Genomic DNA, 11,625 nt, shown 5'->3' with positions numbered 1-11,625 from the left:
AGTGTGTGTGTGGGGCGGGCGGGGGGGGGGCGGAGCTTAAGCATATAGAACAGTTAGGGTCCAGCATGCATCCCTATGCCTTATCTTTGGGACCTTAGCTTCATATGGTTGGATTGTTCTGGGCAGATGTAGAGACCTCCCATCAGAAAAACCAGGGCTGTTGTGCAGTACAGATTTTTGATGCAGTAGTCAATGACGCCTTTCTTGAGGCTATGCATCTAGCAGTGTCTAGTTGGGGGATAGGTCTTTGATTAAAAGATATATGGCCAGAAGTCCCATATTTAAATATGTAAGGCCTTTCAGCAGTGTAATTACTGTGTAATAGTGCCACTTTTTTAATGTGTACACATCTTAAAAAGACTTAAATCTGTTCAATAGAGAAAATTAATTTTAATGAAGACTTGTATCAACATTCCTTTGTATCTTGTACATAAATGATATTCATGGAAGTAGTTGGTTGTTCTTTTAGGCACCTGAAGTCCAGTGTAGCATGTTACAAATGGAATGGCTCTTAGTATAGCAAGAATATTGTAAAAACACTTCAAACTTACATTCATTGTAAGTGGCAAACAATCGTGTGTATAGCTTCTACCCACCTGAATATTTTCCAGTGGATTAGTGTATACTCTGAATAGCTGTAGCAGCAGAATTAAGATAGTGAATGCATATTTCATGTCACTTAGCATCACAGACTGCTGAATACTTTGAACACAATTCAAACGCCACCACCATTGCCTCTTCTGTTTACATTTTAGAAGCTTAGGAGACAGTTATGTTGCCTTTCCTCTCTCTCAAAGGGGAAATAATAAGTACTAGATTGAAGTACTATGCTCATGTCTTCTCCCAGCTGTTCTCAATGCTGAACTTTTTTTTTTTGTAGGCTTTTTTTTTGAAGTCTCATGTGTATACAGATATTAACCAAATAATAGAGAACGGATTTCAAAGTAAACTGCCTGATGGCAGATTAGCTTAGAAGTCAGTGCTGTATTTTAAACTGTAGAGGTAATGCTCTATGTACAAGCAAATTCTGGCAAGCATTGGTTCAGTAATCAAGATATTAATTGCTCATGTTGGAAGAACTGTAGTGCCCATATTAGCAATGGATGTTTAAATTGAGCTTACTACTTAACCTTTAGTACAAACTTCTGGACTGTCTTTCTTTAAAGCCAAAATTTGATAGTTAATACAAATGTAGGATATAGTTATGCTCGTGATACCTTAAAGATGAAGCTTTCCCAATATGTTTTATTACAAAACTACTGATTCAGAAGTAAGAAACCATTCTGCAAGTGGCACTCACAACTTTTCCTGGGTAGTGTTTTCAGCCTCTTAAAGGGTGGTAGTGAAAATGTGAGGTGGCATTTGCACAAGCTGTTAACAGATAAGCCTTCCATCTCCTTCGTTCTTGTCTTCAAATCTTTTAATAAAGTGTATTCAATAAAAAAAATCCTATCTCCTTACAGAATTATGGCAGTTGTTACTAAAACAGTCTTAAACTTAAGACATAAACATCTGGTTTTGTATGAAAAAAGTTAGTTCCACTGGCCCAGCATGAAACAAATGTTAAGGTCACAAGTTTTAACACATGGAAGTTGAGTTCACTACAAGTATGTAAACAGTTTTTTTTCTCTCTTTATTCTGCTATTGCAAGAACATAAAAATATATGTCCTCTCCCCCATCAATAACTCCATATTTGCCTTCCCACCCTATGCCCTCCCCCAGAAAAAAACCCTCTGCCGCAGAGCAGCTATGAAAAAGTACTGATGTAAGAAAGCAGCTGCCCTTCATTTTGGGGAAAAAACCCCAACTTTAAATGTAGAACACACCTATCTTGAGGAGAAAAAATATGCACAGGATTCATACAATTTTTCCACTACACTTCTAGAGTATAACAAGCTTCAACTGAATGTCTGGTGCAATCTGAGCCTCATCTTCTGRTGCATGGGCTAATCAATAAGAGAATATGTCTAAACACAGAATTTCAAGGGCTCTGTGACTCTGCTCAATTTCATGTAACAGTCTCTTAAAACTGTTTGCACCTGAAGGGTAAACTACTAGAACTAGTATTTGCCCTCTTAAAATTTGACAAAAGTATTTAAATGATATGGAGAGAAGGTGGCAAAACTTACACAAATACAAGAATATGCATTCGTTTTCCATCAGTTTGATAGGTACAACACTGAGTAAAAATTTTAAACCTACCTCTTGCTGGATTACAGGAGGTAGATATCGTTAACACAGACAACAGTAACAGCCTAGATTTGTGTGAATGAACAGGCAGCATTTTAAAATCCTTAAGCACCCTCCCACTTCCCTACCTTTTCCCGGCCCCATTTAAAAAAAATAGGTTAGCATTTTATATTGTGATTTGGTGTCTTTGATTTCTCTTCCAGCCCACTTTCCAAAAAGCATCAATGAATAACAAGTACAAAAGATGCTGAACTGGTGTGCTTCCTAGCCCACCACACACAATAATTTTATAACATTACAAGCAGAGCAGACTATGTCTGAAGGTGTCCACTTTTTAAAAAAGGCTAATTAGGGCACCATTTACCACAGAACCAATTGGAGGGAAAAAAAAAAGAAAAAAAAAACCTTGATTGCAAACATAAACAGATACCTCTTCAATTAACATTTTAAAACCACTAACTTTTACCTAGTATGGTCAAGTAGATCATTAAAATGCAGCAATCTAAAAATCAAAATGACTATTACAAATAAAAATTTGCTTCTGTGAATAGCTACACAAACAGATGTATTTCTTTTAACAAATATAAACAAAACAGTCTAATTTAGACTCCAGTACAGCATTAACAGTTCAAACTTTAAGATGTTGAACAATCCTTTTCCACTTCAGTGCAGTGTAGGAAGAATAGCACACATTAAAGTTTGTTACGAAAATAGAGTTTATTAAAAACACATCCCTATTGTTTTGAGGAGCTTTCACCGTTACCTTTTCTTAAATTAAAAAAAAAATAGAAAGCACTTCTACTTCTGATTTGTAAACTTTTTAAAGTCAAAACTTTAAAAAAGTTACAGCAAAAATGGGTAATATTTTAATCATATCTTCAGTATTTTGTGTTATGTTGTGGCTATTTTAAATAGAAGGGAAGCAATCAAATTGCTTACAATTCCCCACCAACTACTGAGGGGCTGTGATATAAGCAGAAGCAAGTATAATACAGCAGACTGTACAACTCTAAAGCTCTACACTCCAACAAATGTCACTGTCAGATTTTGACAAGTTCCAGTCTCTAACGAGGAGCCTCCGCAACTGAGCCAATATCCTTCTCAGCTTGTTCCACAGATGAGGTAGCCTCAGGTGTTAACTCTTCATCAGGTTTTACACCCATAGGTTCAGACTCTCCTTTAGTAAGTTCTGAAACAATGTCTGCGTCTTCCATTTTGCCACTGTGAGACTCGTGGTTTTTGTCACCATCTGCCCTGTCTGTCATCTCAGGTTTCTCCTTTCCTCGGTTTTCTTCCTTGTCTCTACGAGACTCCCGATCTCTAGAATCTCTCTCTCTGTCTCGATGGCCACTGGAGCGCCTGTTTCTGTCCTCCAAGTCTCTGTGTCTGTCACGCTCAGGGCTTCTCCTTCCCCACTCTCTCCTCTCACGATTACCGAGGCGCTCGTGGTCTCTGTCATCGGTGCGGTTACCGTAGCGCTCGCGATCGTTTTCTACCCGATTTCCAAAAGATCTCCTTCCAAACCTCTCCTGGTCTCTGTTAGGAGTGAAAGTCTGCCTGTCATTCCTGAACTGCCTTCCATCCCTATTCTCCTCCGGGCCGCCCGGTCCTCCGCTGCCTGGCATCCCCCCAGGTCTCACGAAATGCCCAGGGGGTGGGAACGGGGTTTTCATTCCGTGAGGGGGAGGCATCCCAAAGCCCCCTGGCCCAGGCGGGGGGCCTCTGTGCATCATGTGGGGAGGCATGTGTCGCGGTGGCATCAAGGGAAACCGCTGCAGAGGCGGCGGGGGCATCCCTGGCGGTCGCTGGAGGGGTATCAAACCAGGCCGGGCTCCTAAGAGGCCAGTGGATGGAGTCTGCAGCCCAACGACCGGAGCTGGTGGGGGTGGCGCAACTGCTTGAGTACCTGCAACAGACAAACACACACACACAAATAAAAATAAAAATAAAAGCCACGGGTTGACAGGCAGGAGCAGCGGCATTTTTACAGGCTCAGGAGTTCTATTTGGAACTGTCTCCTGAAACAAGTAACGGGTGAGGGTGGGGGTGCATGCATCAAACCACTTGCTGGTTTAATGAGAAACTTAACTTACTGCAAAGAGAACATATAGATTTTATGCTGATATTTGTTTTACACTAAAAGTAATTAATACTCAAACGGATAAACTACTCATCCTAAAGGCTTCACCTGTGAAGAAGCAGTTGCCATTTTGCAGGTAGAGCTCTCAAGCACAGTTCACTGCTGTGCTTTTGTCAACTGGCTCCTGACTGTACACCTTCCTAATAAATTATGCTTTCCCTGTTTCCTAATTAATTAAGACATTGCATCTCCTTTAGCTAACCTTAAAAAAAAAAGCTTTCCCCCATATTATAAACATGTCCACATCATATCATCTGGTGACAATACTTGAGGTTGGACCTGGGTCAACAGCAAGATTTTCAAAGTGCAGAAGAGGCAGCGGATACAAACTAAGCCATGAAGCCAGCGTGAAGGTCAGAACAGGACAGTGGGAGGAAACAGATTATGAACAGCTCAATTTACCATTCCAGGCCAAATGGCTACAATAAAGTTTAGTTTTAGTAAACTGAACCTTGCAATGTAAACTAAAAAGAAAGAAAACATCAAAGTTTTGGACATTTTTAATACAGTTTTCCATCCTTCACAGCACATACCCAAGGCCAACTAGTTTCCATTTGTACACCTGGACTCTTGTTTAGCATGGTCCTCAGGAGTGTTWAAAAAAAAAAAAATCTAAAACCCCCCACTCTCAAAACACGCTGTTTGCGGTTGCTCAGCCCAATGCCTGTTGACATCAACACAAGCAGCAGTGAATCAAAACGAACTGAAGAGTCCTCAGCTCCAGAGGAGTACTTCATCCGAAGCACTGCGCGCAAGCCTGTCGCGCATGTCTGCTTTTGTTTCAACTGGTAACACTACTGTCTCATCTTCCGCGCGGCTTTTAAATTGGCTGTGCCCCATGCTCTTCTGCTCACTAGCAGTCATATTTACCTGCAAATAAGCCCCACATCTGAGAAAGCACATGAGCAGAACACGTGTTTTTGTTTTTAAACGTGACTGCCACAACTCATTAGAAACCATCAGCAGTTCTTAGGAGAACAAGCGAAAAAAAAAATCTCTCCTCTCTCTTCTAAGAAGTTTGTTGAGACCATAAAGAATGCTTTATTTCTGACTCTATCAATTAAAAATGAAAGTTAAGAATACAGGTTACATACAATTTTGTAACTCCTATCCCTGGTAAAAGTGAAACTTCAAACAGCTATGTAAACTAATACACACTAGTACTAAATATTTAGCAAAGTATCATCACTGAAAACTTCACTTTGATTTCAACTTAATGAGTAAAATGGAGCAGATATCCCAACTAAAGTTTCACTCAGTTGCAAAGCTTCTCCTCAGCAACTTACTTAGCAGTTCTATCCCAACTAAGCTTGAGCCTCCTGAAAAATGCATTTAATGCCTTTCACTACACCACTTCTTACACTAAATTACTCCCAGAACCTTCTCCAGCAGAAACCTTTTGATCTTAATGCCCTTTATATTCACATTGGAAGGAAATTATATATTGCTGATCAGTAAGTAGAGCTTAGGTAGCAAAGACATCAATATTCTTCCAGTCCATGGTATCATCTTACCTTCCCCTCCAAGCAGTCACTTCTAAGACAGGATATGCTACATCAACGCTCTTTTGACAGAAATGATCAACCACCAACAGTTTACTTTTTGCTTTTCTTAATTTTAAAATGAGCAGCCCACCCCTGCTCTTGCATTCCAAAGCAGGGCAATAAACCACCTACTTTAAACTCCTTTGTGTAACTTCATACTGTGCAGATCTGACGAGACAGACATATGGCTAGTGAAGTCTTCCAAGAATTTTATTTTGCTCATTTTTAGACTTGGGGATATTTTTGCTTTTATATTGCAATTTTTTTTCCTCCAGAAGATTTAGTAAAGCATAAAGGCATAACTGATACACCACAAGTCAAAGAGGGTAAGCGAATACTTTTGCTCTACGGCAATAGAGTAGGTGAGTGTATGAAAGCATGAATGTGAAGTGTGAAGAAGATATTTTTAAACAAGTACCAGTAATTTAACATCTCAATCTTATTTCCACACAAAATTAACCATAGAAGAAATGTAAAGGTACCTAGAAACCACTCTCTTTCAATCTGGACTGCATCATTTGGGCAGCTGAACAATTTTTATTTTAAATAAATCTACTTAAGTTTTTAGGTCGTAGTACTCTGTAGAAAGTACTACTAGAGTTTCTTTACAGTGCTGACAAGTCAGGCACTAGTTAAAAATTTACTCAGGAGAACCGTCCAGAAACACATCCAAGTTTACTGAAAGTTAATGGCACAGACTGCATGTGCAATTTAAGATCCCTGTTATCTCAGAAAGACACTTAGGTAAAATTTATTCAAGTTTCTCAAACTTGAAAAGAAATACTAGAGCTCCTAGAGAAGAAATAAAAGGATTTAATGACCATCTCATACATGTGCAGACAAGTGATACAATATATCTGCTCCAGCACGTATTTGTTCCTAAGTGCATGTCTTTCCAAAACCTTTTCTTCTTGCTAATGGAATCTCCATCCATCCATTTCACCAACTGTTCGTTCTGCATGACTTAGTTAAGACATGGCTTTTATTACTGGTCTTATAATGCTCAGACCTTGCACCTAATATGTTAAGTTCATTTCGTTCAAATGTGTAAAACTATACATTGCTTCCACAACTTATTTCTATTTGTGACTTTTACCAGCAATGCATGCTGTAAGGTCCTCAGAACTCAAGAAATGTGTTTAATATGAAGAGCTCAGATATAAATATACTAGAATAACCCATCATCAACCCCATGAGTGTTACTTCAGAGATATAAGAACAATCACACAGTGCCACAAGTTTCATAATTTCACTTTACTCATCAGGCATAGCTCAAAATTGCTACAGCTGTCCTGAAGAAGTATCTTCTATCCAGAGAGGCCACAGTAGTCTTCCTTACTGTTTGATAAATTAAGTAAAAAGTCAGATTTCCATATCACTGGAATTCCGGTTCTCATTATCTTCTCTTCTGGCTGGAGAAAGCCCATGTTCCCTTGTGACAGTTATCAGAGTTAGAAATGCTAACAGAGGTGAGAAGTGTAGCATTTGAAATTTTTTTTTTTAACAGAATGCTGCCCAATAAGTGATTCCATCCCGTATCTCCTATAATCTGTTAAATTATTTCTCAGCTGTGCTGCTACAAGAAAGCAAGTGAAGAAACGGTATTTAACATACCAATCTTGCTTCAAATACACTTCCTTCTGGAAATACGACAGAAAGACATATGGGAACAAGAAGTCAAAAGCTTAGGATACTAGCAGAACAACAGGCTCAAGGTTTACACCACAAGTTTGATGCTGAAATTATGCAACATTTAGCATGCCACATTAATGCTGTGCAGTCAGGCTGCAGGGGGATGCTTCCTCTTAAAACTAGAATATTAACTACTACCAGGACATTCTTGGAAATGGTACTAAACAGTGTTTTAAGTTTTTCATCTTTCTCTGTAGTTTTATACAGAATCCTTTAGAACAGGCCAAGACTGTAAAGACAGACCCCTAAATGTAAGTGCCTAAGTATGGACTCTTCAACTAACTTGCCAATATTTCCCAGGGTAGTTAATGCCCATCACTGAAGCCAATAGGAGTTTGCTCCTATTCACTTAAGAATCTTATACAAGGATGTAAGAGTCAAATTACACAAATGTACAGTGTTGGTTACAGGTATTAGATTTCTAAAATTCCTGCTTTATAAAACATGCACATTAAACTGATCCAAGTCAAGTGAATCATGAAGGCAGAATTTAATTTTGTGAATGGTGCTTGAAAATTCATGTTTACCTCTCCCCTGAACTCTCATTCAGTAGTAATATCTGCATGAATGTAGAATTCATATATGTAGTTAGGAAACATGCAGTGTTTGTTAGGCTTTTAACATGGGCTATCACAAAAAAATTGGAAATGTAGTAAGTTTATCATTGTTAATATCCTGTATTAATAAAAAGTTGAATAATTCCTTTTTACAGGATCCACTTTATAATACACTAATACTCTGGTTAGCTCAGATAATATTACACTGTCTTTTATACTTTAATGCAGATTACAAAAAGAACATGTAGCTACTTGGGAGCAAACCAGCAAGGGAGAAAAGACTAATACTTCAGCGTGCTTTAACAGGAAATGAATACCAAGCTCCATGAGAACTATGGTATACTAATTTTTGATAATATGTAATAATCAGTGTAGGAATTTTGTTAAAAAGAGCATTAGACCATGCCTACAAAACTGCAAACTGGTGCATTTAATTAAGATAATGGATCACAGAAGCTGAATAAAACAAAGCATCTGCAACAGCAATTTATTACTGGTCCAAATTACAGCATTTGCTCAGCACTCAGACCAAGTTGACAAATCAAACCCTATCACTTTCTGCAGTAGTTGCATGTAAAAAGAATCTAAAAAACTTTGCTCTGCAGATCATTTAAAATATATGAGCACATACTCACAAGAATCAGTTACAATCTGGATCATCTTGTCCAAATTAAGAACAAGCAGCTATAACAGCAGTGAATATGATCAAGGATACAACTAAATTAAAACAACCTGAAGGTGTTTTTTTTTTTTTTTTTTTTTTTTTTAGAAATTAGCACAAAAAATTTAGACACAATGTCCACAAGGGATCACTGCTCTGGAGCCACAAACATGCCACTGTTTGAAGTGATGGAAGAATTACATTGCAGGAATGAATGAAATTAGTGGAGATGAAACAGAATGTAACTTACATTACTAAGAAAGCATATGAAATCTTACAATAATCCATCAATTTAGAATTACTTTATAACATATCTTCCATTAAAAAAAATGGACAGATAGATAAGCTTCATTTTGAAGTTACAAAAGTTAGGAGAGTTCCTGTATTTTTACAGGTTACATAAGGTATTCTCAGACAAGGTTATTGGGTTCAGATTTCTATAAGAGTCTCTTCAGAGCAATCTTCATTCTTTGAATTCAGCTTGCTGAAGCATGTTCTTCTATCCTGCCCACAATATCCGAAGAACATTTCTTCATTCTTCTTGTTAAACTACTGAAGCCCCTTCATCCCTATTTCCCCAAGCAGAGTCCTCACGATATACTTCATGATGCTGTCAGACAAAATCTTTCTTCTATGTTCTTATCTCAGCTTTGAAAACCACATCATGGGCATGTTTAAGCAGCAGTTTAAGAGGACTTCATGAGAAACTAGTCACATAACCAGTCATCTATTCACACTGCTAAACCATATACTTGAGAACACAAGGTCCTTCAGTCTGAAGCATCTGATGTCCTTTGCTTAGTTTCCCATGGCAAACTGAAGGTGATGCTGTACCTACTTGTTTGCTTTGTCCAGTTCACATGTCTCAGACCTGTACAAGCACTAAGGCTACATTTAAATGGTCAGACCTGCAAGCACTTCTGGGCTCCTGGACTTGGATGCATATGTAGATTGCATCTCATGTCCGCACAGGTGGTGAAACCCTGGCACACTCCATTTCCCATGTTTTGATTTCCCTAGGGATGAAACCTGACACATAGAATGAAAAGGAATGATGACACAGTCTGGCCAACTCTTGAATTCAGATGATGGGGAGGGCAAGATGTCTTCCTTGCAATCTAGATACAGCATAAATGGTCGGGGGACACACAAAAAAAAAAATCACTTCTCATGTTTTTCTTCCAGCTTAGGGAGAGATCAGATCTGGTCTCTCATATGCAGAGTTAAGCTCAACTGCTCAGTGAATCAAAGTGTTTTTAAGACAGGAGTCATTTGTCTCAACTTACTGAAAAGATTTAAGAGCAAAAGATACTGATACTAGTTTTTTTGTTAATCTTTAATCATGTAAAATGTCATAATCTCTATTTCTGCTAGTTTTGTTGTATCTTACATCTCCTTGTGAACAGTCCCCTGTAACTCTGAAATGTCAGGATGGAAGGATTTTACATAACTACTTGATTTTATAACTTCTGCTTGAAATAAGACACTTATCAACATAAAATGCAATTACTTGAAAAAGAAACAGAGGGCTCTTAGTACTTCAGTTCTCCTACGTTGTAAACGCACATATTAAGACAAACTTGTAATCTTAAATAACAAACAAAAACCCTATCTCTCTGACCCCTTGTTGATGAGACTGACTATATGGCAACTCCATCCTCAACAATCCCAAACACAAACTAATAAAAATGAAGGTAAATCCTTGATTTTTTAATTTATCAAATTCAGTTTCCTTGAGTTTGTAAGAGTAATAAAGCCACATAAGCAACATGGACATTTAATTTACTTCATTTCAATCTTCATTTTATAAAAGATGTTTCTTCTGTATACAGTGATACAGCACACCGCAGAGTAACTTAATGCATTTCAAAGGCTTGGAATAAAAAGTTCAGGTTATGATGTGTAAGACATGAAAACATGAAACTTCAAATAATTGTAATATAGTATTACAAAATTATTAAAAATGTCATTTAGCCATTAAGATATGTGTGTCTTGAAAAAATGTACAGTCAGGTAATCCTTATCACTATAGAACTCTCAGCCCATGATGAACATGAAAACTCTCTTCACCAAAGGATTTTTCTTAAATCAGTCTATATTTGTCAAATGGTCAAGATACTCTCAAAACAACTATTTACTGTTTTCGGATGTCTGCTCTGATAGACTCCATAAGCAGCCTGATTTTTTAAATGAGAAGAGGCTCACTAAAAAGTTCACTTAGAAGGGTGTCATTTTGAGCTTCCAACATGAAATATCCAAAAATCACTAGTCACAGTTGGAAAATTTATACATCAAATCCAAAAGAGCAATAAGCTCTCAGAGAGAGAGAAGAAAAAACAAAAACAAAAACAAAAAACTTAGTTTGTTCTGCAGCTGGCAATGCACATTTTTGGCCATAAACACACTTAACATTTTCGTGTCCTTGTCATGCTCTCATTTAGAGGTCAAAAGCACATAATTGGAACAATCCTATTATAATTAGTAGGAAACTTACAGTGCATTTTGAGTATATACTTGACACTGAACCATAAAGTGCCATCCTAAAATAACTATTTAGCAGACCCTTGTAACATTAAACAGCATGCAATCTCTTTAAAAATCTGAAAAATCTCAATATGAGAAATAATCTACGTAAGGTATCTGAAGTTAACTTGTTTCGCTTGTTGAAATAGTATATTGATAAAAAGGTTTCAAAACCTGTAACATAAGGTTTAATAAAAGTTGTTTTTTATTTTTATTAAAATAAATGTATTCCATACAGAAAAAATGTCATTTTCATAGATTAAAAAAATAGTTTTAAAAGAATACTCTTCTGCTATATGTTTATAGCCATTATACAT

General features: G+C 37.4%; 1 protein-coding gene across 3 annotated transcripts in view; it reads right to left on the bottom strand.

The window, feature by feature from the left end:
* Positions 1 to 2,889: 2,889 nt before the first annotated feature.
* Positions 2,890 to 11,625, bottom strand: part of SCAF4 (SR-related CTD associated factor 4) — a 46,818-nt gene continuing 38,082 nt past the window's right edge. For 2 of the 3 annotated variants that reach the window (XM_085297793.1, XM_085297794.1), the window contains one exon: positions 2,890 to 4,097. In XM_085297793.1, the coding sequence (XP_085153919.1) occupies positions 3,256 to 4,097 (842 nt within the window). In that variant the 3' untranslated portion in view covers positions 2,890 to 3,255. The other variant, XM_085297795.1, reaches the window with a different exon arrangement.

Source organism: Rhea americana, unplaced genomic scaffold (genome assembly GCF_003343005.1).
Source record: "Rhea americana isolate MKP2758 unplaced genomic scaffold, rheAme1 scaffold_130, whole genome shotgun sequence".
In the NCBI taxonomy this organism is placed as follows: Eukaryota; Metazoa; Chordata; class Aves; order Rheiformes; family Rheidae; genus Rhea; species Rhea americana.
The sequence above is the reverse complement of the archived record's forward strand: the minus strand, read 5'-3'. Positions and strand labels throughout refer to the sequence as shown.